Genomic DNA, 26,144 nt, shown 5'->3' on the forward strand with positions numbered 1-26,144 from the left:
AAGAGAAAAGTGTGACTAAATATATTTTCAGTAAGACCTTAGAGAATAGTTGTCCAAAGAAGTCTGGATAAATGTTCTTAAATATAACTTAATCTTAAGTAATCACAGCAGCTTTTAATATTCAATCATTCATTTCTTAGAGCAATATAATACACTTAACTGTTTTCTCTCTAAATCGTCACAATGACTCCTTGAGGCAACTATTAGTTAGTATTACTCTAAGAGACAACCTAAAATATGCTTTTCCTGAGCTCTGTGAATCAACTACAAGTTCCCCAACTTTGTACCTGTGCCCCAAAAGTTTAGATTCAGTGATAAGCATCTTGTGTGGCAGGCAGACTGCCTCAAAAATGGGCAATGCCTTCTTGGTATCTTAAAAAAAAAAAGACAGCCAAAAATTCAGATCACTACCAGGCAACCAGTACCAGAGAAATGCTATGCACATTTTAAAAGTGAAGAAACAAACTTTGAGTGTGGAAGAGATGTGATCAAGGCTGCACAGATAGTGAGAGAGTTGGGACTAGATAAGTATGCATTCATTTGCTTGTAAAAGTTTTACACTCTGTGGGGGGATACTGTCTTTAAAAATGATTAGTAATTTCTAAATCAAGTAAAATAAATTCAAATTTGCCATTTTTAACAAGTTGCTAGTTAGAGTAAGAAGGCTAGAATGATTTGCAGAGAATTGTAAGTTTTGGATTCCAGTCTTAAGCCTTTCTAATGATTACAAACTACAAATCATATTGACTCTTCATTAGACTGGAACTCTCATGGTATAAAACAGGACAAAGTTTTTTCTTACCCACAGGGCTGAAAGAGAAAATAAAGAGCACTTTACCAATTGAAAATGAAATTTAACAAATAAAACTTAAAATGCACATGAACTTTCCCCAAACATAGTGATGATGCTCAATTATTTTACTTCTGCATCATTATCACAATGTAGAAACATATAATAATATAGTAAACTGAAATAATCAAGTAAACAGAATGATAGATTCCAGAAGATAATGTACATATAAAAATTCTAGATGTATTTGTATTTCCACCATTATTAAATGGTAATTCCCCAGACTTAAGATGTATAAACAAGACATCTAACAAGATATCTAACAAGAACCATTTCTCACCATTTTCACAAACTCTCAGTCTTTCTGCAAGATTCTTTCTTACCATGAATAGGTATACTCTGCTTTATTTGGCGAATATTTTCTTTATCTCCTTGCTCCTCAGACATTTCTGCACTGGTCACAACACACTTCTCTACTGTAGGTTGCTGGCATGATTGGCTACTTTTGGATCCAACAGATCTTAATGTCTAGAGGGAAAAATAAATAAATATGACAACTAAAAAATAATTACATTTATTTCCTGCAGAACTTTTGTGGAGAAAAATGAACAAATAGTGAGAAAAAACCTCGAAGAAATAAGGTTAAAAAAATGATAGAAAGAGAAATTATTGTAGGATAATAGAAATACAAGGAGAAAAACAGAAGAAAATAGAAGACAAGTAAGTCTCCTAGACACATAAATGAAAATATGCTTACTTGCTACACACCATCTCAAGTAGGAGTTGAATTAAGAATCACTGTAGGGGCTGGGAATATGGCCTAGTGGCAAGAGTGTGTGCCTTGTATACATGAGGCCCTGGGTTCGATTCCTCAGCACCACATATACAGAAAATGGCCAGAAGTGGCGCTGTGGCTCAAGTGGCAGAGTGCTAGCCTTGAGCAAAAAAGAAGCCAGGGACAGTGCTCAGGCCCTGAGTTCACCGCCTAGGACTGGCCAAAAAAAAAAAAAAAGAATCACTGTATATATCAGAAATTCTCAAGGGACAAGAAAAAGATATGACATCCAAGAATCTGTTCATTTTATAGTGTCTGATACTTCTCTAATTCATTTTTTAGAGGGAAATGTAAAGCACATAAGCATAGAAAATGTGCTTATGTATATTTGTAAGTTTTTTGAATATATAATGTATAAATAATGCATATAATACAGTATATAATGAAAATAGGTGAAAATGTTAATATTGTTTATGTGACAAAAATAGTTTTGATGTCTTTTAAAATACAAACTTTCTGTTTCAAGTTGATTCTCTTCTCTTTTCTCCAGACCTTATGCCTCACCCCTGACCTTACAACTCATTCTTGGATAAACTCTTCAAACTTCCTTCTTACCTCACTGGATAGTCTCATGTGATTCCTTCTGCCAGACAGTGGGGGCGGCCCAAGAACTTTAGATCCAAAAGCAATGTGACACACATCTTGGTTTTTACTGTTCCGGATAGTACCTGCTCCTCTATTGATAAACTGGTCTGTTTAAAGGACAGTATTAGTTCATTAAAGAGTATAATGACAAATGCCATGTTACAACACTTGTGTAAGTAGTCTAAGTAGCCCATGATCCGAATCACCACCCACCTTTACCTTCAACACTTATTAAAAATGCATAATCTCATCAGATTAAGATATTTTTAACAAGGTTGGGGAGAGGGCCACAAAAGTTAAAAAAACACAAAGCCTCTATATAATATCCAGGGTACCAAAATCAGTTACAGTGACATTGGGGGTTAAACCATGGGAAAGAAAAAGAAAAAGGGCATAATTTCACATATTTATGTTGAAAATAACAACAGTGATAACTTGTTTTCATAACTTGGAGTTCATTTCAAAGGGAAAGGGAATAGGAATATCAAATTCAAGGGACAAAGGATTAAAAGGCAAACCAAGGCAACAGCAATACTTACAAAACTATACAGTGTAAACCAACTGCACAACTCCAGGAGGGGAGGGAAAAAAGGAGGGGGGATGAGGCAGGAGGTAAAAAGTTGGATAAGAAATGTATGCACTGCCCTATGCATGAAACTGTAACTCTGACAATAAAGAAATGAAAAAAAAAAACACCCACAACTCTATAGTTTTCTCAATATGGAGACCCATTACTACAAACATTTTCCTTCAAAACAAAGGAAAATAGAGAAGCTACTAAAAGTATATCTTATTTTCTCTTTAAGGAAATAAGTTAAAGAATAAAGTTAAATAAGTTAAAAAATAAGTCAACTTAACTAAATATTTAATTGGATACCTTCTCAGGCAGTTACTAGAGGCTGTCAGTAGCACAAAATGGGTAAGACTGATTGCCTTCAAATGATATGGAGGAGGTAATAAGACAGTTCACAGAGCAGCAGCAGAATAAATGGGCCTTGAGTAACTGTAAAACACTGAGTGAGAGATAAAGGAGCACTAAGCAGCATAAAGAGCCTGAGCAGAGAAAAGAGAAAGGAGAAGGGAGCTAGCTTTGCTTGGGGAGGAAAGAGAGGGGAGGTCAGCTGGAAAGAGAGGCTGGGATCACACTGATTGCCTATCCTAAATTTGCTGTGAAACGGGTGAGTCTTTGAAGGTTTTAGGGTGCAAAAGCAAGTACATCATCTCCAGGATAATGCAGGTGTGTGCATCACACCTTCTAAGCACACAGCTAAATCATTTCTCAGCTGCCTCCACAGGAATCTGGGCTACAGGGCTCAGGTCAGGTCAATGGAATATTAGAAGCTACTTCCTGGCTCCTAAGATCTTCTACATAACCCCCATGCTCTCTTTGCTCACCACTTGACAAGGTGCTGAGAGTCTTTGTAGTACCATTAGGTTTCCAGAGAAGCCCTTAGATGTAGGAAGCTGGGCATCTGATCACAAGGAAGGAACTCTGGATTGAACTAGATGAGAGGGGCTTTCTCACCATGATTAGCCTCTTATAGGTGGTAGACCAAGGTGATGGCCTTTTATACTGGCTGCTAACTGGAAACCAGTATATACCACATTTTGCATTTTAATATTCATTTGCATCATAATATTCACAGTTTGAATATTAAAATGTCTGAGGAAGTCCACATTGCCATCCAGTTCCTGGACTTATATGAGTGACTGGCCACATCTGTTCTTACCTACTACCATGAAACAATTTGTTTAGCTAGCTAGTTGAACTCATAGCCTCTACCACTGAACTGTAATAGATACTGTTGAAGTGGCTTTTTTTTGCTATAGTTTTGAAGTTGTTCAAACAGAAGTTTGAGTAGATATTGTGGTTACTGTAAGTTAAACTCAGCTAGCAGGTGACTCCCTAATGTATATCTCTAATTTTCTTCTTTTCTGAGCTTCACTGCTTATATCCACTACACTTTGTCAGCTCTTCTCTGCTATCTCAAAAACACTTCAAACTAGCAACCTAGCCTAATTAATAGCACCAGTTCATCCACTATGAGCAGTCAAAACTTAAGTGTCAAGTTTGACATTTCTATCCTCTGCCTATCTGGTCCATGCCCACTTCTATCTATCTTCCACCAGGGCCACTATCCAAGTGGCCATGATGCTTCTCCCAGATGATCATAAAAACTCAAGGATTAACCATGTCTGCTCTGGTGCTCTGTCCCATTCTTCCTCCAAAATGTAGGCTGAGAGGTCGTGTACAAACACAAGTATAGTTGTATCATTTTTCTTTCTTCACTTAAAGCTATTCAATGGCTTCTCTGCTGCTCAAAGGATTAAGAAGAAAGCCCTTCATACTGCCTATAAAATCTATTCTGACATATCCTCTTATCTCACTCTGCTCATTTTCTGTTATTTCAACAGACAAGCTTTGTCATCAGTGACTATACATGCTGTTCTCCAGGGTAAGGAGGCACAGTGTTTCCCTTCTGACATTTTAAACTGAGTTAACTTCACTTATTGGACAACTCTTTCCGGACCTTCTTCATTCAGGTTACCCCAGCCCAGATACTTCTATAAGCTTTCCTTCATATCACAGAACGTTTTGGGATTGCACTTGTACATATCTCTATTGCATCCTCTGATTAATGTGTACTTCTACTGGCCTGTTTCACCCTGAACTAACCAGTATCTAGCCCAAGGCTTGTTAGAGAGTGAGGACATAATAAAATTGTGCTGAACCAAATGACAGTCATTAAATGAGGGAGAATGCAAGTTGGATGAAATGATTCTAGTATTTCCAAATATTATTGGAATTGCATTTTAAGAAAAACCCACATGGGGGTTTTAAGTGTAAGTCAAGGAGGAAGACTGGAGAAGGCTGTAGGACTCCAGTATGTGAAAGTTCAGAGAAAAAGGTCAATGGCATACCTGAGTTGTGAGTCTCAGGGTAGTATTGCTATAGCACCACAATCTGATGACTGTTCAGGTCACATCTGCAACTTCCTAACTTTATCAAATAGACTTCACTATGTGTATTTCTGTAACCCCCCCTACCCTGCCCCTAGCCATTTATGAAATGTCCATTTGAATCAACAAAACAATATTAGTTTCTTAGTATTGATAATACAAAGACATTTTAGTTTATTTGGTAAATTCTATTACGGGCACCATTTGTATTTTTTATTATTTGGGGGAAAAAAACCTCTATAGGGCTGGTAGCATGGCTCAGCTGGTAGAGCACTAGCCAACGACTGGAAGCATCAAGTGCTGAGTTTGAGTCCCAGTCTCAGACACCACTGCTCCTACCCCCACACCCCCTCCAAAAAAAAAGAAGAAAAAAATATGAATTCTTTAAAAAAATTCCCTAGTGTGGACTTTCGCAGAAAGAAAAGATTACTAGGGGTACTAAAGGGCTATATGTGTCATGATGTGGTCTTACAGAAGAACTGTGGACTAGTATAGTCTTTAGAACCTGATACAGGTTAGCTACCTGTGTTCAAATATTTCAGAAGAGGATTTCTTGGATGGGTTTCCCTCTCCATATGCTTTATCTAAAAGAAAGCTTCTCCCAATTAAGTTCTTTGAGTAAAAGACTATTTATTTGGTAATGTATTTGGCTATCTGCTTAACACAGCTTAGCATATGGTAGGCGGCAATGGCTAAACTTCACCAAAATTATGGATAGAATGCAAGATTATTAAGGAAGTTTCGTCCTGTGCCAAGGAACCCAAGTGTTTCTCCTACTCCTTCTTGTAGTGTTTTCAGGGTATCTGTTTTTATTTTGAGGTGTTTGATCCATTTGGAGTTGATTTTGGTGCAGGGTGATATATAAGGATCTAGTTTTAGTTTGTTGCAGGTGTTGAACCAGTTTTGCCAGCACCATTTGTTAAAGAGGCTATCTGTCTTCTATCCTATTTTTTTAGGTCCTTTATCAAAGATTAAGTAGGCATAACTCTGCGGGTTCACTTCTGGGTCTTCAGTTCTGTTCCATTGGTCTTCAGGCCTGTTCCTGATCAATATCAAGCTGTTTTTTTAAATTACTATAGCTTTATAATACAGCTTGAAGTTGGATATTGTAATTCCTCAAGCACTGTTCTTTCTGCTTAGGATTGTTTTTGCTATTCTGGGTCTTTTATTGTTCCATATGAATTTCTGGATTGCTTGCTTTATTTCATTACAAAATGGTGTTGGGATATTAATGGGTATTGCATTGAATTTGTAGATAGCCTTTGGCAATATTGCCATTTTGACAATATTAATCCTCCCAATCCAGGAGCAAAACACCTGGGCTCCTTGCAACAGGACGAAACTTCCTTAATAAAGGCCCAGAAATGCTACAAATTAAAGAAAAGTTGGACAAATGGGACTGCAGAGATTCTGCAGGGCAAAGTACATAGCTCGCAAGATAAACAGAAAGCCCACAGATTGGGAAAAGATCATTACCAGCCATACAACGGACAAAGGCCTCATATCTAAAATATATGCAGAACTAAAAAAATTACATTCCTCCAAAACAAAACCACAAAGAACCAACAGCCCCCTCAACAAGTCAGCTAAAGACTTAAAAAGAGACTTCTCTGATGAGGAAATGAGAATGGCCAAGAGTCATATGAAAAAGTGCTCTACATCACTGGCCATAAAAGAAATGTAAATCAAAACAACATTGAGATTCCACCTTACCCCAGTAAGAATGTCATATATCAAGAAAACTAACAATAACAAATGTTGGAGGGGATATGGCCAAAAGGGAGCCCTACTTCATTGTTGGGGGGAAATGTATACTTGTTCAGGCACTCTGCAAAGTGCTATGGAGATTCCTCAGAAGGCTAAACATAGAGCTCCCCTATGACCCAGCAGCCCCACTTTTGGGCATCTACCCAAAAGACCACAAACAAGAACACACTAAAGCCACCAGCACAAAATGTTCATCGCAGCACAATTTGTCATAGCTAAAATATGGAACCAACCCAGATGCCTCTCAGTAGACGAATGGATCAGGAAAATGTGGTAATATACACAATGGAATTTTATGCCTCTATCAGAAAGAATGACATTGCCCCATTCATAAGGAAATGTTAGAACTTGGAAAAAAGTATACTAAGTGAAGTGAGCCAGACCCAAAGAAACATGGACTCTATGGTTTCCCTCATAGGGAATAATTAGTACAGGTTTAGGCTAGTCACAGTAGAGGATCACAAGAGCCTAATAGTTATGCCCCTATGAATGCATAAGTTGATGCTAAGTGAAATGAACTCCATGTTATGGAAACGACTGTTACATCACTATTGTAATCACTTTCAACATGCGATGTGAAACCGTAGCTTCTATTGTTGATGATCCTCTTGTGTCCCCTTCCTGTGGTTGTACCTGCACTATCACTGTATCTTATCTGAGTACACTGGAAACTGTATATACTGGTATTAGAACTAGGGAAGTGAAAGGGACTATCAAAATCGAGAGACCTTCCTGTGGTTGTATCTACAGTATCTCTGTATCTTATCTGAGTATATTGGAAACCGGGTATACTGGTATTAGAACCAGGAAATTGGAGGGGAATACCAAAATCGAGAGACACAGGGTAAAAAATGACAAACAACTACAAAAGCAATACTTACAAACTGTTTGGTGAAAATAAACTGAACAACTGAACAACTCATGGTGGGGAGGGGGAAGGGAAAGAGGGAGGGGAAAGGGGGGAATGAGGGACGAGGTAACCAACAGTACAAGAAATGTATCCAATGCCTAATGTATGCAACTGTAACCTCTCTGTAATTCAGTTTGATATATATATATATATATATATATATATATATATATATAAAGGATAAAAAGATAAATGACTCCAAAAGCAATACTTGCAAAACCATTTGGTGTAAACCAACTGAACAACTCATGGGGGGGAGGGAAAGGGGGAGGGGGAGGGGGGAATGAGGGAGGAGGTAACAAACAGTACAAGAAATGTACCCAAGGCCTAACGTATGAAAATGTAACCTCTCTGTACATCAATTTGACAATAAAATAAAAAAATTAAAAGCAATCTGAAACCTTAAAAAAAAAGAAGGAAAAACTAAAAGGAAGATTATAGCCTGGCACCAGAGGCTGATGCCTGTAATCCTAGCTGCTCAGGAAGCTGAGATTTGAGCATCATGGTTTGAAGCCAGCCAGGCTTCAGGAAAGTCTGTGGGAATTTTATCCGCAATTAACCATCTAAAAGCCAGAAGTAGCACTGTGGCTCAAGCAGTAGAGTGAGAACCTCGTGCAAAAATAGCTCGGGCATAGTGCCCAGGCCCTGAGTGCAAGTCCAAGAACGAACACACACACACACACACACACACACACACACACACACACACAGAGAGAGAGAGAGAGAGAGAGAGACTAAACCTGATGTTATTCCCTAAATCACTGAAAACTAAACATTTCTCTATCTTTTATAAGAGGATTTCTGTACATAAGATTTCTTTAAAGAATCATCCACCTCAGTGCATTTAAGTTTTAGTTTATTTTAAATCAATTTTTGTTATAGTTCCCCCTACCCCCCAAAAAACCCCAAAGTATACAAACTTGCTACTATTTAGGATCTCTTTAATTAATAGACTTCTTTAAGCTTGTTATTACATTTAACACATCAATTTCTAAAGCCTGGTTCACTTGAATAATTCTATTTATAATCATATTAATTATCACAATTATCTCCATAAAACATAATAAACTATGTATTAAGGTTTATTACAATAGGTTCCTAATTAAAATCCACAAGGAAAAGTAATAGATCTTTGGTTCCTAAAATAAAAAGTGGAAGAGACAGTTTCTATAATGAGAAAAATCTTAATAAAAGAAAACTACAAGCAGAAATGCGTGCCTTTGAAATTCTAAAAGGAGGTCTTTTGAGAATTGATATCAATATGCATAGAAAAGGTTAAACATCAAGATTAGATTAAAGTAATGCTGTAGGCATTTCATTTTCTTGAGTTTGTGGAAAATGAACTTGGTGTAGGTCAGCGATGTTACCATTAATTACTTTGCTATTTTACTGAGGGGTACATGCCTTTGTACTTGATTGTAAAACCTGAGGGTCTACTCTCTAATTGTCTTTTAGAAAAATAAACATTCATTTTTGTCTCAAGATACAATGTTCTAATTATTATAGCCATTTAAGTTTTCAGGGTTTTCAAAGCTTAATCAGAAAGACCTGCTGAATTTTCAACTCTAATCACTGAGGGGGTCATGCTCAAGACTTAGATCTATCATCTACGAGTCACATCAGAATTAAAGCTGACATCAAGGTCCAAGTTTTGAATTGGATTAATTTTTATTGTAGCACATTGCATTATAGAGAATGTATAAAAAACACAGAAAAGCATAGCAATATTATTCTAGATGAAGCACTTGATTCTAAGCCTCACCTTCCTCTGTAAGATTGAGATAATAATGAGTTTTAAGTCATAGCATATTTTTGCTAGATTACATGAAATAAACGCGTTACATGTGTAATGCTGTGCCTAGTAGGTAGTAAATGTTCAGTAAATAGGTCATTAACACCTTTCATCTTGAATAGTAATTAACAGCATACAAGGGCTATTCATAGTTGATTATTCCTTTCACCTTACATTCTTTCTGCAGTGTCTGGACATTTACCCTGGCAGGCACTTAACAAGGTAGGAAACAAGTAGATTGCTACCTTCTCCAAGGTCCTTATAATCTCATGGGGTGATGGATGACAAGTGCATAATTAAGAAGTAACCCTTAAAAAAAATCAAAACTGGGGTAAAAGCTATGAAGGAACACCCCAGAGGGTTATATGTGTATTTAACAGGTTGGTATCTAGTCTTTGGTGTCAGGAAAATTACATTCGACTTGAGACCTACAATATGATGGAGATGATCATACACATTGGGTGTCTATGCAACTTCTACACACACACACACACACACACACACACACACACACACACACATCCCAATATTTGTGATAGCATCCATTCCACGTCTGCAGAAGAATCTAAGTTCACCAGATTTGTTCACACTTAGAACTGGGGCTCAGAATCCACATGTCCCAGTATCTCATTGTGCTGCCTTCATTATCACAAGTGATTCTGCCTTCTGTGGGCTAGGAAGGCATTACAGAAGAGTCTTCCACATGAAATATTTATTTTAATGTAGTTTTATAAAGCCATTTAACTAACAACTTTTATTTTTCTATCTGCAAATGAGTATTAGTGATTGTAGACAGGCACAAAAATTTATTGAATACAATATTTCAGTACTAAGGACTAATGGGGCTCATACAAAATGCAGTATTTTGAAGTTTTTCTACAAAGGGAAGAAAAGCCAGGGGTTGGCAAAGCAGGGGAAATTGAGGTGATTTCATCCCTGGGCAAGTAACCCATACATAAGAAGGAATATGTGGAATGTGGGGATACAATGGCTAATTTGAGAGTGTATACCCAATGCAAGGAATTTTCATTAAAGTATTTTTATGACTGTTGGGGGACTGTCAGTCTGAAAATTCAGTAAGTATGACAGAAGGAAGAGCAGAGTGGTAAATGCAAAAGCTTTCAAGAAAGGTTTTGGGTGATTACAGTTGGTCTTCAACTGGGGCAAACAATTAAAACCATTATTTAGCCTCATCTCATAAGTAAAAATATATTCAAGATATTTTTGAAAGGCAAGAAAATAACAACTCATTCTCCACTAACCTGGAGTAGAGCCTTAGTGTGAAAAATGCCATTTGTATATAAAGTTAGAATATGTTGACAAGATAAAAAGTAAAATTGCACAGGATATTACCTTTCTTCACAAGCTATTAATTTATGAAAAATTTAAAATTAGCCTAGTTTTTTTGTTCCTTAAGAAGCAAAGAATTCTTTTTCTAAAGGAAAGTGTTTCATTATTTCAATAATTTCCATTCTGAAGAATGAGCACAGCTTGTTTATAGGCTTCAGTAGGTAATTTCCATCATTTGGGTTTGGAAATAGAGTTGTTTCCTGTAAAATGCCTAGACTTCTTGCATCAATGATGTTTCAAACTACCAGTGAGAGACTGCTTAAAGGGAGCCAATAGTTAAAATGCATCTCTGAAACTAGTCTTCCTGGTTATATATTAGTTCTACCACTCACTAAGTCTCCATTTTCTAGAACTCATTTCCTCATCTACAGCATGATAGTTGTGATGGTATCTCTCCACGAAAGGTGTAAGGTAGGGTTAAATGGAATAGCTATGTAATGGGTTGTTAAGTGCTCAGAACATAGGGAAAATTCAACATTATCTCTGATAATGACCGTGATGCTTCATTGCTAAATATAATATTCTTATCTGTCATATCATTTTGTTAGCAAATTTGTTCATTTATTTGATTATTTAAATCAGTAAAATGTTTAACTGTGCTCCTGGTAAGTTTTAAGTACTTAGCAAGGTGTTAGGAATGTAACTATAAATTGGATCACGGAAGTTTCAAGAAGTATATTCCAATGGGAGAGATAAAAACAAGAAAACAAACAAGAAAATGACTAATATTAAAATAGTGTACTGAAAGTGAAGACAGGGTGATGTGGTTGTTAGAGTCACTGATGTCACTGATGACTAAAGCCATATATATGAATATGGATCTTAAAAGTCACAGTTAAAGTATTTAAAAAATAATATTGATATAGTATAGAGAACATATATACACACATATATCCTTTTATATATTTCTTTACTCCATAAATGAAATACTTACTATTTCATTATATATAAACAGATTTTATTTTGCCAGTAATTCTAGATTTCCTTCCAAATGTGTGCATATAATATATATAATATATATATTTATAAACTTTTTTTCAACATACATTGTTCTCTTTATCTCTCATACATGTTTTGCTATTATTGAGACGAGGTCTCAATATGTAGCTCTGGCTGGCTTTAAACTTGTGATTTTTCTGATTCTGTTTTCTCAGTGCTCAGATAAAAGGTATGTACCACCAAGCCTGGCTGCGAGTAGATGTTTTAAATGAAAGTAGTGACATTAAGCGGAGAATTATATTTTAATTTTATAGCAAATCTTAGAACTTTAAAAAACACAGGAAATATAAAGAAACTAGAAATGCCCAGTAATTGTTTTAACACATCCTTGACATAGTGAATATAATTAGAAAATTAAAGTTTTCTAACATAGAAAGATATGACATAACAAAGTGAAAAATTTACTTCCTTGCCACTTCCCCCTTTGGTTCCTGTTTGCAAAGTTAATTAAAGTTTCTTGTGTTTCCTCAAAAATTCTTATTTACTAGTATCAATTGGATCATACTGATGCAGCATTCTAGGGCCAATTTTTCACTGGCTAACATGGTTCTAATCATCACAGGTAGAGCCAGTCATTCATGTACAGCTGTATGATACCTTTTTGCATGGTTATCAAATCAATTCCCTACTGTACACAAATACTTTGTCTTTATGTTGTTATTACAAGCAATGCTGTCATAAACATCTGAAGGAAAAATGTAAGGCTGTTATTAGTTCTGTAAGAGTAGTATGATTACCAAGCTGATTAAATGCTTTTTTCATAATTAACATTATGCTTTATATTACTAACAATTTTCAGTATTTGGTAGAAATTTCACAGAAAAAAACCAAAATTTACTCTGTAAGTGGTTTGTGTTATCTGTGTTATAATGGATTTCAGAGATATTGATCAATATCCATCCTAAATTCTTTCACGCTTAAAAGTTTTTCAATGAAGGAATGTGACTAGTTACATATTATTTTTATTGGAGATAGAGGAAGAGGATATATAATTCAAATGTATGAGGTGACTTGATGGTGAATTACTATGTAACATTGGAACTAAAATTGTGAAAACTCCTTGAAAAAACCAGCAACCCTAAAACAAGGGTTTAAAAAAGTCAAAAGAGGGGCTGGGGATATGGCCTAGTGGCAAGAGTGCCTGCCTCATATACATGAGGCCCTGGGTTCGATTCCCCAGCACCACATATACAGAAAATGGCCAGAAGTGGCGCTGTGGCTCAAGTGGCAGAGTGCTAGCCTTGAGCAAAAAGAGGCCAGGGACAGTGCTCAGGCCCTGAGTCCAAGCCCCAGGACTGGCAAAAAAACAAAAACAAAAACAAAAAAGTCAAAAGAAATTACACAATGTCTTAGTCTTCCTTCCCGTCATTCCTTCCTTTTTTTGGGGGGGGGGGGGGGCAGTCCTGGGGCTTGAAATCAGAGCCTGGACACTGTCTCTGAGCTTCTTTTGCTCAAGGCTAGCACTCTACCACTTGAGCCACAGCACCACTTCTAGCTTTTTCTGTTTATGTGGTACTGAGGAATCCAACCCAGGGTTTCATGCATGCTAGGCAAGCACCCTGCCACTAAGCCACATTCCCAGTTCTAGTTTTTTTTATTTTTATTTTTATTGTCAAACTGAGGTACAAAGACGTTCACTTTCATACATTAGGCATTGGATACATTTCTTGTACGCACTGTTTGTTACCTCCTCCCTCATTCCCCCCTCCCCCTACCCCTTCCCCCATGAGTTGTTCAGTTCATTTATACCAAACAGTTTCGCAAGTATTGCTTTTGTAGTCGTTTGTCTTTTTTTACCCTGTGTCTCTCGATTTTGGTATTCCCTTTCTATTTTTTCCAAAGTTTGAATCTAATTCCTTTTCCTTTTAGGTTCTCTTGTTTCATATTAGATTTTGTTCCTTGGCTTGAATCTTTCATGATATGGAATCCAAAGAAGAAATTCTAGTATGGGTTTAAATAGTGCCAAAGATTTTGCTGATTATTCCAAGATTTCAAGTAGATGTGTTATTTTACTCATTTGTAATTGTGCTGGAAGTTGGAGATGTCAACTCTTTTTATTTAGAAAATCAGTGATAATCTAGTAAGATAGTTGTTGTGAATGAAGGGCACTCAGGAAACCTGTCTTTTAATTTTTTTCTTTCTAATTTTTAAGTAAATTAAAACTTTGATTTATGCTTAGTGGACCACTGCATTTGGTCATTAGTGGCTCAATGCTCCACTTCAATAACTAGACCTGATCCTTTGGTTCAATTAAACTGGGGTTCTATTAGCGAAAATAATTCCTCAGCTGAGCAACAATCCTAACTATTGTGCATTGGGAAATGACAAAGCAAACAGCGGGAAATGTGGCTTTTTAAAACCATTGGCTTTTTGGAAATACAAGTATTTTATTAATGCCATTTATTAATGTCAATGCTCTTGATCAAGGTATATGACATTCCATGAAACATACTCCAAAAGAGTTTTAAGGCTTCCTTTCTTGGCCTTTGTGAAAGTGCTAGAAAACATCCGTAGGAAATGCTACTTCTTTCTCTCCAGGCCTCATTGGGATCTCTCAATATGTGCATTTATAATAAAATATCAAAATTTACATGAGCACTGCACAGTCAGTTATAAGAACACAGTTATTTTCTCATGCAATTCAAATTTCCTCATGGGGAGTCTACTCATTAGACACCCAAACAGATAGTTTAAATAATGAAATATCTCCTGACTTACCTATGATTAAAAACTACTGTTCTTGGGCATATTCAAATAAATACATATTACATATGAAACAATAATCATTATTACATTCATTATTAGTAAGCTAAGAAGAGCACAAATATCAAATCAGCAAGTGAAAAGTGTTTGTACAATGAGAACCATAATGTGCAGTGTATATTCATGTAATCTTAGCTGTCATAAGCATGCAGCTTGAGATGTACAATCATAAGCCCTGTCCTTACAAATGAATACAAATATAATTGGGAGTCACTATAAAGAAGAAGTATGCTACAGATGGCAGTTATTAATTTTCTATGTATATAACAAGTTAACTACTGGGAGCTGATTTATGTAATTTTCAAAACAGATACTAATATCTTGTAAGTTGGATTCTAATATAGCCTGTGAAAATGTTTGTTTGATTATAACACTGAATTAATGATAAAAATGAGTATTTATCTAAATTTCTCTTTTACCTGATACATTTCAAGCATCCTTGAACTTATAAACAAAACAAGGTATTTGAATATAAGCTTGCACTGGCATTTAAAGACATTAGTTCCTAATACATTAAGCAAGTGGAATAGAGAACAAAAGGAAATTTACAATCGTAGTTATCTGATGTGTTTTGCAGCTTAGTTTTGTCTGTTCTGAAAGCTATCACAGTACATGATATAGAAGTATTTGTTCTTGAATAGGCCAACTAATTTCAGCCTTAAGGAAGATCTTTAAGATTATTTCATCTTTACATATATATTTTCAAAGGCTCTTTTGTGAACACAGGTTGTATATGCCCTTTTTCCTGTAAATAGAGTATATAATAAATATACAAATTTTCACTTCACGGTCATCAATGCCTTCATTGTCATAAAAAAGTTCTACATAAAGTTGGTTAACTGTGACACAGGTGAAAGTATATGAGAACTGTTCATTACACATTCTCCTTTTCTGCAAGTTTGGAAATGGGAAAACAAGGATTAGAAGTATAGTGTCTATTTATATGTAGTCTTCCAGGATTACACTGAGAAAGTGACAACATAGACCCAATTCTCTAGGAATATACAATTTTGGATATCTATTACTGATGAGGACTGACATATAAAAAGTACCGTGAGGATAAATAAACATGGGATAAATACAGATAATCAGATGAGTTCATTTTTTAGCTCATACCATCAATGCCTATTTATTTTTTGTTTGTTTGTTAATTTCTACTTTGACCTTAGTCAAGCTCTGATCACTCATACACATCTGTTACCTAAGAATCCACTAGTCCTGCCTCGGTTTTGCCTGCAGTTTTTCTCAAGGTCACTACTTTCAAAGTCTTTGCTAGTCTTAGACCCTATGCCTAGATTGCTGCAAAGACATCTTAGTTATGCATCTTAATCTCCTATTTAACTTAGTTTCAAAATTCACCATGAATCCTGCTGTCAAATTCAACTTTTTAGAAGTTTACATCTTTCTGCTTGAAGAATGTGAGGCATATTCTAATAATGTTTTCCTAACAGCTTTTGTGTCCACTTGGTCCGTTCCTCCGGTTAATCTCATGGCCACCGACTCCTACATTTCACTGTTTCCTTACCTTGACTCAGCCTTCTGGGCACCTTCCATAAATCTTATACTTATTATAAATACTTGTTTACATAAATATTGACTTCCAAGGTCTATTTATTTTTCCACAATGCCCTATGACTTCCATTTTTTCCCTTCTCTGAATTACTTCTGTGTTTGTGTCATTCTGTACCATAAGACCTTTGTGGGACTGAGTAGTTCTCAATGTTGACTGTGAAGAATCACTATAGGAATTAAAAAACCAAAAATCAAACCAAAACCAACCAAATTAAATCAGAATCTCTGAGAACTGCAGATATCAGAAAAATATTTTTCTATTCAATAGTTTTTAAATGTCTCCAGTGATTCTAACACGACAAAGTGAAGTAATATCAGATTTCTTGATTTGTAATTACTGGTCAGTCATTTGGTCAACAGTTATTCTATTCCATAGACAGAACACTGGTACCTTTGGCATGTTTCTTTTTTTGGGGGGGGGGGTTGGTTCCCAGAGTATTTTTTTTCAAAACTTTTTAGACAATAAATGTACTTTTTTGTTGGCCATGGGGCTTGAACTCAGGGCCTGGGCAATATATATTCTCTGAGCTTCTTTTTTGCTCAGAGTTTTAGAGCTCTACCACTGTGAGCCACAGTGCTACTTCCAGTATTCTGATGGTTAAATGAAGATAAGAGTCTCATGGACTTTCCTGCCTGGGCTGGCTTCGAACCACAATCCTCAATCTCAACCTCCTGAGTGCCTAAGTTTACAGGTGTGAGTCACTGGAGCCTGGCTTAGACAATATATATATTTTTAATAATTACTTATTTATTGTCAAAGTGATGTACAGAGGGGTTACAGTTTCATACGTAAGGCCGTGGGTACATGTTTTGTACTATTTGTTACCTCCTCCCTCATTCCCCCACCCCTTTTCCCTCTCCCCCATGAGCTGTTCAGTTGGTTTACAACAAATGGTTTTTTTTTTTTTTGGCCAGTCCTGGGGCCTGGACTTGGACTGGGGCTTGGACTCAGAGCCTGAGCACTGTCCCTGGCTTCTTTTTGCTCAAGGCTAGCACTCTGCCACTTGAGCCACAGCGCCACTTCTGGCCATTTTCTGTATATGTGGTGCTGGGGAATCGAACCCAGGGCCTCATGTATATGAGGCAGGCACTCTTGCCACTAGGCCATGTCCCCAGCCCCTACAACAAATGGTTTTGCAAGTATTGCTTTTGGAGTCATTTGTCTTTTTATCTGTTGTCTCTTGATTTTGATATTTCCTTTCACTTCCCTAGTCCTAATATCAGTATGTACAGTATCCAGGGTACTCAGATGAGATACAGTGATAGCATGGGGACAACCACAGAAAGGGGATACAAGAGGATCATCAACAAAAGAAGCTATGGTTTCACATGGCATGTTGAAAGTGCTATAACACTCGTTTCCATAACACAGAGTTCATTTCACTTAGCATCATCATATGTGTTCATAAGGGTATAGCTATTGGGCTCTTGTGATCAATATTTTTAAATTAAGGAATGTACCATACACATTCAGATGCCCATTCTTTTTGGAAAAAGAAAAGTCAGATCTAGTGAAATCAGGCTTGCATTCTTGCAAGGCAACACTGGCTAAAACTGAACTGTAGTTACTACCCATTAGAGAATGAACTTCTGGTTGGCTGTAGTCCCTTGTACCCCCTACAGCTCCCTCTCAGGGGCAAAGTATTAATTACCATTTATTGAATCATTTTATTAGTTTAAAGTTTTGCTGCCAAGTACTTCTCTGAAAGCAAATCTCATCTCTCTCAACTTCTGCTCCAACAGGTGAGCTCACTTTTGAAGTATAAAGTGCCTTCTTTATGTCATGGTAAAGAACTCAGCCCAATGTATTCTAAATCCTCCTATCTTCAGTAGTGATATGAGACTGCAGCCTCTGGCCTGGTATACAGCAAGTTCTGTGCTAACAATACACAAGTGTGAAGTGCAGTGACATCTTTGGAGGAAGCACACTTCATTGGGAAGTGTAAACATATAATGCTTATCAATTTATTTGCTTCAGTGCATACCTGATTCTGCTGCTTTCAGAGGATGACCTCCAAATTTTATTTCTGTTTGGCGGAGTTTAGTCATGTTCAGCAGCTGTGTGACATGTGGAACATCTGTTGTGAGTTGGCAACTTCGTGGAATAATGTCTGTGGGTTCATCTGTTGGAAAGGGAACGCCATGTATAGCTGGAAATAAAGACAAACATTCATTCCCAAACTGTTAGCCATTTCTGCCAAATGAACATACCCTATAAATGAAACCAATCAAAGTAAAATATTTTAGAGTGTGACTCTAGATGACTTACTCAACCCTTCTGCCTTGATTTTCATACCTGTAAAGTGAGTATGGTAATTTTATTGCTTACTTCCAAGTGTCTATAGGAAGGATTAAATGAGATAAAGCATGGCATATGAAGCAAGTTCACAGAGCTGTGTAATAAATGAAAGAATTCATTGAAAATACTTTATATTCATTTTTCAATAACAGAAGTGTGACTTCAGAGAACTGGTTAGTTGTCTTCAATTCAGATTTCTGGGAAAATACCAGCTCATTTACAGGAGAGCAACAAGTACAATGACATTATTGATCAATCTAAGTTTTCACAACCATTATATGAATAATATAATATAGGGTCCTGCTACATACATCCCAGGATAGCGGAAAATCTTCTTCCTTCAGTCTTCTGAAGTACTGAGTACTGAGATTACAGGGTATGCACCTTCCACCTTGCTCACTTTTTTAACCTTTTACTTTGAGAAAATCTTAGTATTATGAAAAAGTTTACAAATTGTACAGTTTCCTTTTATACCCTTTATTTTTTAATGCTAGCATCTTACTTTGGAATATTTTCAAGAAATTGTTTATTATATTTAAAATACATTTAATTTTAATTTCACTCATAATTATGTGGATATTTTAATTAAATCTATTTTATTTTTAGCAATTCTTCTACTTCACTATTAGTGTGCTTTTATCTTGCTTATTTGTACGGACCTCTTTTATAGAAAATATGTTAAGTGTTATTTGTAGCAAGTGGGATTAGAACTTGGCATCAATATTACAGAAAGAAATATTACTACGATTATGCATCAAAAGCCTTAACATTTTTACAGCATTTTAGTAATTTCATATTGTGCAGAAATTTATGTTTGTAAATGTGTCTTACTGCTTGGATAAAAGTAGAAGTTAGATGAAAATAATAGATAAAAAACTATTAGTGGGGCTGAAGATATGGCCTAGTGGCAAGAGTGCCTGCCTCATATACATGAGGCCCTGGGTTCGATTCCCCAGCACCACATATACAGAAAATGACCAGAAGTGGCGCTGTGGCTCAGGTGGCAGAATGCTCGCCTTGCGCAAAAAGAAGCCAGGGACAGTGCTCAGGCCCAGAGTCCAAGCCCCAAGACTGGCCAAAAAACCAAAAACAACAACAACAAAAAAAACAAAAAAACTATTAGTGGTAGAAAGTGAATATGAAAGATGGACACAACAGCCAAGATTACAAAGGAAAGATACCAAAATGTAACTAGGTGGTTAGCTTAATCACAGTTTGTATAGTTCAATTTTAGAGTTAAAATGTCTACTTTTAGAATCTAGTGGAAAATTAATGAGTAAATGTATCAGCAATAAAAATTCAACCCATCACCCTTCAAAAGCCATCTTAGATTGGAATAAACTATCACCACTTTCCCCAAAATCATATATCAGAAGAGGCTTTTTTTGCATACTCCGAGACACTGAATGTTCCTAATTAGATTCTAATGTCCTGATCATGAAATGGGAAAAGAATCACTTAGCTATAAAATGAAATAGTCAACATCAATGTAATGGTTTCTTGCTTCTAATGCTTTCATCATTTAAGTTTTCACTAGGCTTACAAATTTTAGTTTTCAGGTGTTCTTTGTCTATCCATCCTTTGTCATTCACATTTTGAAAATCAACATGAAGCAACTGCATAAATGAACTCGCAAAGTAGAAAACATTTGGAAAAACAAAATGGATATATCATTTCAAATTGCATGGGCAAATTTTTTAATACTAGCCGGAACTGGATTAAACACCATTGCTAAGTCTTCATTTTTCTTCTATGTTCACTGCTCAGCTATATAGTCAAAAGTACTCTTGTCTATTTTATTTGGGCATCACCACTTTTTCCACAGACAGTAACATACCAAGCTGTTAATCAGATGCTAACTTGCACTGTTCTTTCAGATAAGTTCTATTTTGTGGCAGGGTCTACATATGGAAACAGACAGGTTACTGTCTGGATAATGACACAGTCTTATCTAAACCGTATTTGCTAATACATCTAAAAACATGCAATGTCTTTTGGAATGATCAGTTTAGAATGTCAAGATATTCATTAGAAAAGGCTATGAAAAAGTTCACTATTTGGTGTCATGTTGCATCCAAACCAAACCAGATGGTGAGGTTTTTTTTTTTAATGTCTTTGATACTATTATGAAATTATGTATTGTTAGAATGTTTGAGTGACTTTGCAACTCTATTTGCCTTTCTTTGTCCATTATCACAGGAACTGTTGTATGTGTGTTTATATCTCTGATGGGAATCTTGCTAGCTTTAAAAATTAAGCCATCCTGTGTTTAAAAAAACACATAGATTCCTCTTGTAAGTTACTGAAGCTGATCAGAAGCTTTGACAAAGTAGCAGGGTATAAAATTAACTCACAAAAACCAATAGCCTTTCTGTATGCCAACAAGAAGCGTGAGTCAGAAATCAGGAAAGTAACTCCATTTGTAATAGCCTCAAAAAAAAAACAACAAAAAAACAAAAAACCCCACAACTACTTTGGAATTAACCAAAGATGTGGAGAATTTCTATGATGAAAACTTTAAAACCTAGAAAAAGGAACTTAAAGCAGATTTAAGGAAATGAAAAAACCTTCCATGCTCCTGGGTTGGAAGGATTAAAACATGAAAATAGCAATACTGACCAAAGCTATCAACAAATTTAATGCAATACCTATCAAAATCCCGACAACATTCTTCAATGATATAGAAGAAGCAATCCAAAAATTCGTATCGAATAATAGAAGACCCCCAGTAGCAAAATCAACCGCTAACAGAAAGAACAGTGTTGGAGGAATAGCAATACCAAACTTCAAACTTGTACAAAGAAGTAGTAATAAAAAAAACTTGGTACTGGCACAAGAACAGGTCTGAGGACCAATGGAATAGAATAGAAGACCTAGAAATGAACCCACAGACTTGTAGCGATCTAATTTTTGATAAGGCAGCAAAAAACAGAGGATGGAAGAAAAACAGCCTCTTCAACAAATGGTGCTGGCAGAATTGGCTATAAATGTGCAGAAAACCTGAAGTTAGATCCTCAGATATCACCTGGTACCAGAATTAATTTCAAATGGATCAAAGAACTCAATTTAAGACCACATGCCCCAAAAGTATTACAAGAAAGGGATAAGGGCTTCACTAAGGCACAGGGTGAAACTTCCTAAGTAGATTTCCAGAATCACAACAAATCAAAGAAAGACTAGATAAATGGGATTGCATCAAACTGAAGAGTTTCTGCATGACAAAGGACATAGCTAAGAAGATAAGCAGAAAGCCCACAGAATGGGGGAAGATCTTCACTAGGTATGCATCAGACAAGGGCCTCATATCTTAAATATACTCAGAGCTAAAAAAATTGACCCCCCTCCCAATAAAACAAATTCTCAAAGAAACAACAACCCAATTAATAAATGGGCTAAAGACTTAAAGAGAGAATTCTTGGAAGAAGAATGAAGGAGCAGTAAGAATGGCCAAGAATTGAAGAAATACTCAACATCTCTGGCAGTAAAAGAAATGCAAATCAAGACGACATTGAGCTTCCATCTCACTCAGTTAGAATGGCCATTATCAAGAAAATTAACAATAACAGATGCTGATGGGGACATGGCCAAAAAGGAATGCTACTGCACTGTTGGTAGGAATGTAAATTCCTTCAACCACCCTGGAAAGCAGTATGGAGGTTCCTCAAAAGAATAAATATAGATCATCCCTCTGACCCAGGAATCCCATTCCTGGGCATTTATCCAACAGAAAACAAACCAGGCCACACTAAAGCTACCAGCAAAACCATGTTCATTGCAGCAATGTTTACCATAGTTAAGATATGGAATCAACTCAGATGCCCCTCAGTGGATGACTGGATCAAGAAAATATGGTATATATACATAATGGAATTCTATGCTTCCACCATAATGAATGGCACTGCCCCATTCATAAGGAAATAGACTTGGAAAAATATTAAGCAAAGTAAGCAAGACCCAAAGAAACATAGGTTGCATGTCTTCCCTCATTTGTGCCTATAAATCTACAAGCAAACCCAATGGATAGTTAAAGACAAACAATTACACTTGGTCATGATTAAACAGGACTCTAAACATTCACAGAGATCAAAACAGTATATTCTTAGAGGATCACAAGGGTTCAATAACTATAATCACATAAACTAATGCTTATTGAAATGAACTCCAAGAGGTGAAAATAAGAGTTTTTTTAATTTTACTTTTTGTGGTTCTTTTTTGTTGTTGTTTGTTTTTCTCCCTTTTATTGCTGTTTTTTATTTCTGTACCTATTGTCTTCCATATAAGTTTATCTGATGTGGGGTGGGAAAAGGGAAGCACAGAATAGGTGAGACAAATGGTAAAGTAATTCAGGAGTGATACTAGACATTATGTTGGAAATGAACTATATGATCTGAGGGAGAAGTGGGTCTGTAGGGAAAAAATTGGGACAGAGTGAGGGAGAGGGTCCTACTGTTCAAAAAGAAATGTACTCAATATCTGACTTATCTAACTAATCCCTCTATAAATCACTTTTACAATAAAAATTTTAAAAATTAAGTCATTTATTTGAATGCATATGGAAAGTACTTTATGCATTAGATCATTACCCCTACTTTATTTATAGACAATGCTTTAATTTATGGCATCTCTTCATAGAGTTTAAATAAAGAGTATTGTATGATAGTTTGGGGGTCCCAAACTTATCTACATTCATCTTACTTATCTGGTGCAGATCCTAGCACAGTGCCTATTTGGAATCAATATTTACCTTTTGTAAAAACAAGTCATTGCCAAAATAAAATCTGTTTATTTTCATTTGATCATTCATTTGCCATATCACTACCCATTATCTCTAGGCCTGACATGGATTAGTCTCTGTCCTTATAGGGTTTCCTGAAAGTACAGCAAATTAATAAGAAGCAAGTATTATAGAGCAGGCTGGCCCTGTTTATATTCCTTCTCATCATATAATAACCATGGACTTTGGCATGGAAATATGTTCACTGTGTCTTTCTCTTCTTAACTGTAGTATACAGATATGAAAATAAAACTTCCTTCGTAGCAATACTGTAATGATTAAGTGAGGTTTAAGTAATTATTACTATACATGAGGGAATAAGAATAGTTCCCAATACATAGAGTGGTATATATTTCCTATTAATAATATCAAATGTCTAATACTTTATCAATTTAACAGTGATGAAAACCCACTATATTTTCATTTGGGTTTTTGATGAAAAGTACTGTATTCCCAAACGATACATCTAAAGTTAGCTTGTTTTCAATGGATTATGCCCTTAGAGCCTCTTCCCACCCCCGTCCCCAGGCTCGAACTCAGAGCCTAGGCACTGTCCTTGAGCTTCTTTTGCTCAAGGCTAGCACTCTATTACTGAGTCACAGTGCCACTTCCAGCCTTTTCTATTTATGTGGTGCTGAGGAACTGAACCCAGGGCTTCATGTGTGCTAGGAAAGCATTCTATCTCTAAGCCACATTCCCAGCCCCTTTAGAGCTTAAGAAATACTTTTATTAGCATAAATTAATCATACCAAGTGGATTTATTGTGATAATTCACAACATGCATATAATGTATTTTAATGAGATTTACTACAGCTCTACTATTCTTCATTCAATCTTCTCCTTCCTTCATTTTAAGTTTTTGGTGAGTTTCATTAAGCCTTAAGCTATTTTCATAAATATATTGGATGTACTTCCATAAAATCCACACACATTCTCTCCTTCTTCCCTCTGCCCGCTAAATCCTGCCCTTCCATGGTCCCCCTCTTAGTCATGTCAGGTGTTTTTCTTTTAGGTCTGGATTAAGCATGAGTAAAACATGATATTTATCCTTTTGAGCTAGGCATATATTTCCCTTAACTTTATGATCTCCACTTCCATCATTTTCCTTGAAATAACATAATTTCATTCTTTATGAATTAGTACTACTTTGTCTCATTTTCTTTATCCAATCACTAGTTGTTGGGCACCTCGGCTGGTTTGACTATGTAAATAGAGGTATTGTAAATGTGTGAAGGTATCTTTCTTATATGCATATTTACATTCACTTGGATATATGCCAAGAGTGCTATAGCAAGTTCAGGTAGTAGTTGTATTTTTAGGTTTTTTTTTTTTTTGAGGAAATTCTGTTCTGATTTTCATAGAAGGTGTACTAATTTACAGTCCAACCCATCCTCTCCAGGATTTGCTACTGTTTTCTTGATGATAGCCACTCTGACTGGAGTGAGACAGAATCTCAGTACCATTTTGTTTTGGTTTTTTGCCAGTGCTGGGGCTTGAACTCAGGGCCTGAGCACTGTCCCTGTGGCTTCTTTTTGCTCAAGTCTAGCACTCTACCACTTGAGCCACAGCACCACTTCCGGCTCTCAGTATCATTTTGATTTGCATTTCCTTTATAGCTAAAGATGTTGAACATTTCTTTATATACTTATTACTCTTTTATACAACTGCCTTTCAAAACTGTTTAATCTACTTCCCCATTAATTAATTGAATTATTATTGAGTTATCTGTTCTTTTGGTGTTTATTTTGAGCTATTTATAGATCTTGGATATTAATCCTTTGTCAGATGATTCTCTCCATTCTGTCGGTTATCTCTTATTTCTGGAAATTGTTCATTTGATGTGCAGAAAATGTTTAGTTTGCTACAGTCCCCTTGTCAATCCTTGGTCTTATTTGCTGAGCTGAAGTTCTTGTTCAGCAAGTTACCTTTATCTTCCAGTGTTTTCCCTATGCTCTCATGTATGAGTTTCAATGTCACAGAGCTCTTTAGAGCTTTCTGAAGTCATTTATTGAGGAGAAATTTACATTAGCACTAAAACTAACCATTTTAAAGCAAAATACCCAGTGGCATTGAGAGCATTCACAATATTATGCACTTGCCACCCTATCTTCTTTCAAAACATTCCAGAGCATGCCCCCATATGCATTAAGAAGTTCCCCTGTCCCCCTCCCCCGTTTTCTTAGTCTGGTAATCCAAATCCAGGTTCTGTCTCTATGGACTTGTCTATGCTGGACATTTCATATAAATGAAACCATACACTATATGACCCTTCGTATGTGTCTGTTTAGTGTTAACACTGTAGGGTTCATCCACACTAAAACATGAATCTATACTTTATTCTATGTCTGAATGCTATTCTATTGTTAGACATATGACACTATTCTGTTTATTTATTCATTTGTTAATAAATAGTTGGGGCTGTTTCCATATTTTGGCTACTGGGGATGGTCCTGCTAGAATCATATATACACGTATTTATTTGATTACCTGTTTTTCCATCCTTTGGGGGTATTTAAGAGTGGAATTACAGCATTATATGGTAATTCTGTTTCCTTTTTTGAAATTGATAGAAAAGTTTATTAGGAAAAGAACATATTTTTAATAGACTAAGAACAGGTCATCTCTAGGGTAAGAATGCAATTATTTTTACACCAAGTACAAGTATTTGGAGCATTAAATATGTCCCCAGTGCCCTGTTTCTTGGTTAGGGAAGTTAACTAAATTACTTTGGACCTCTAGAGCATCAT

At 36.0% G+C, this 26,144-nt stretch overlaps 1 protein-coding gene across 3 annotated transcripts in view; it reads right to left on the reverse strand.

Moving 5' to 3' along the window:
- Positions 1-26,144, reverse strand: part of Cfap20dc (CFAP20 domain containing) — a 197,492-nt gene that overhangs the window by 80,956 nt on the left and 90,392 nt on the right. For all 3 annotated transcript variants that reach the window (XM_048356061.1, XM_048356059.1, XM_048356058.1), the window contains exons 7-9: positions 18,310-18,474; positions 2,181-2,317; positions 1,174-1,318 (exon numbers count right to left, since the gene is read on the reverse strand). In XM_048356061.1, the coding sequence (XP_048212018.1) occupies positions 1,174-1,318; positions 2,181-2,317; positions 18,310-18,474 (447 nt within the window). The remainder of the gene's footprint in view (positions 1-1,173; positions 1,319-2,180; positions 2,318-18,309; positions 18,475-26,144) is intronic.

This window comes from Perognathus longimembris, chromosome 10, assembly GCF_023159225.1.
Source record: "Perognathus longimembris pacificus isolate PPM17 chromosome 10, ASM2315922v1, whole genome shotgun sequence".
NCBI lineage: Eukaryota > Metazoa > Chordata > Mammalia > Rodentia > Heteromyidae > Perognathus > Perognathus longimembris.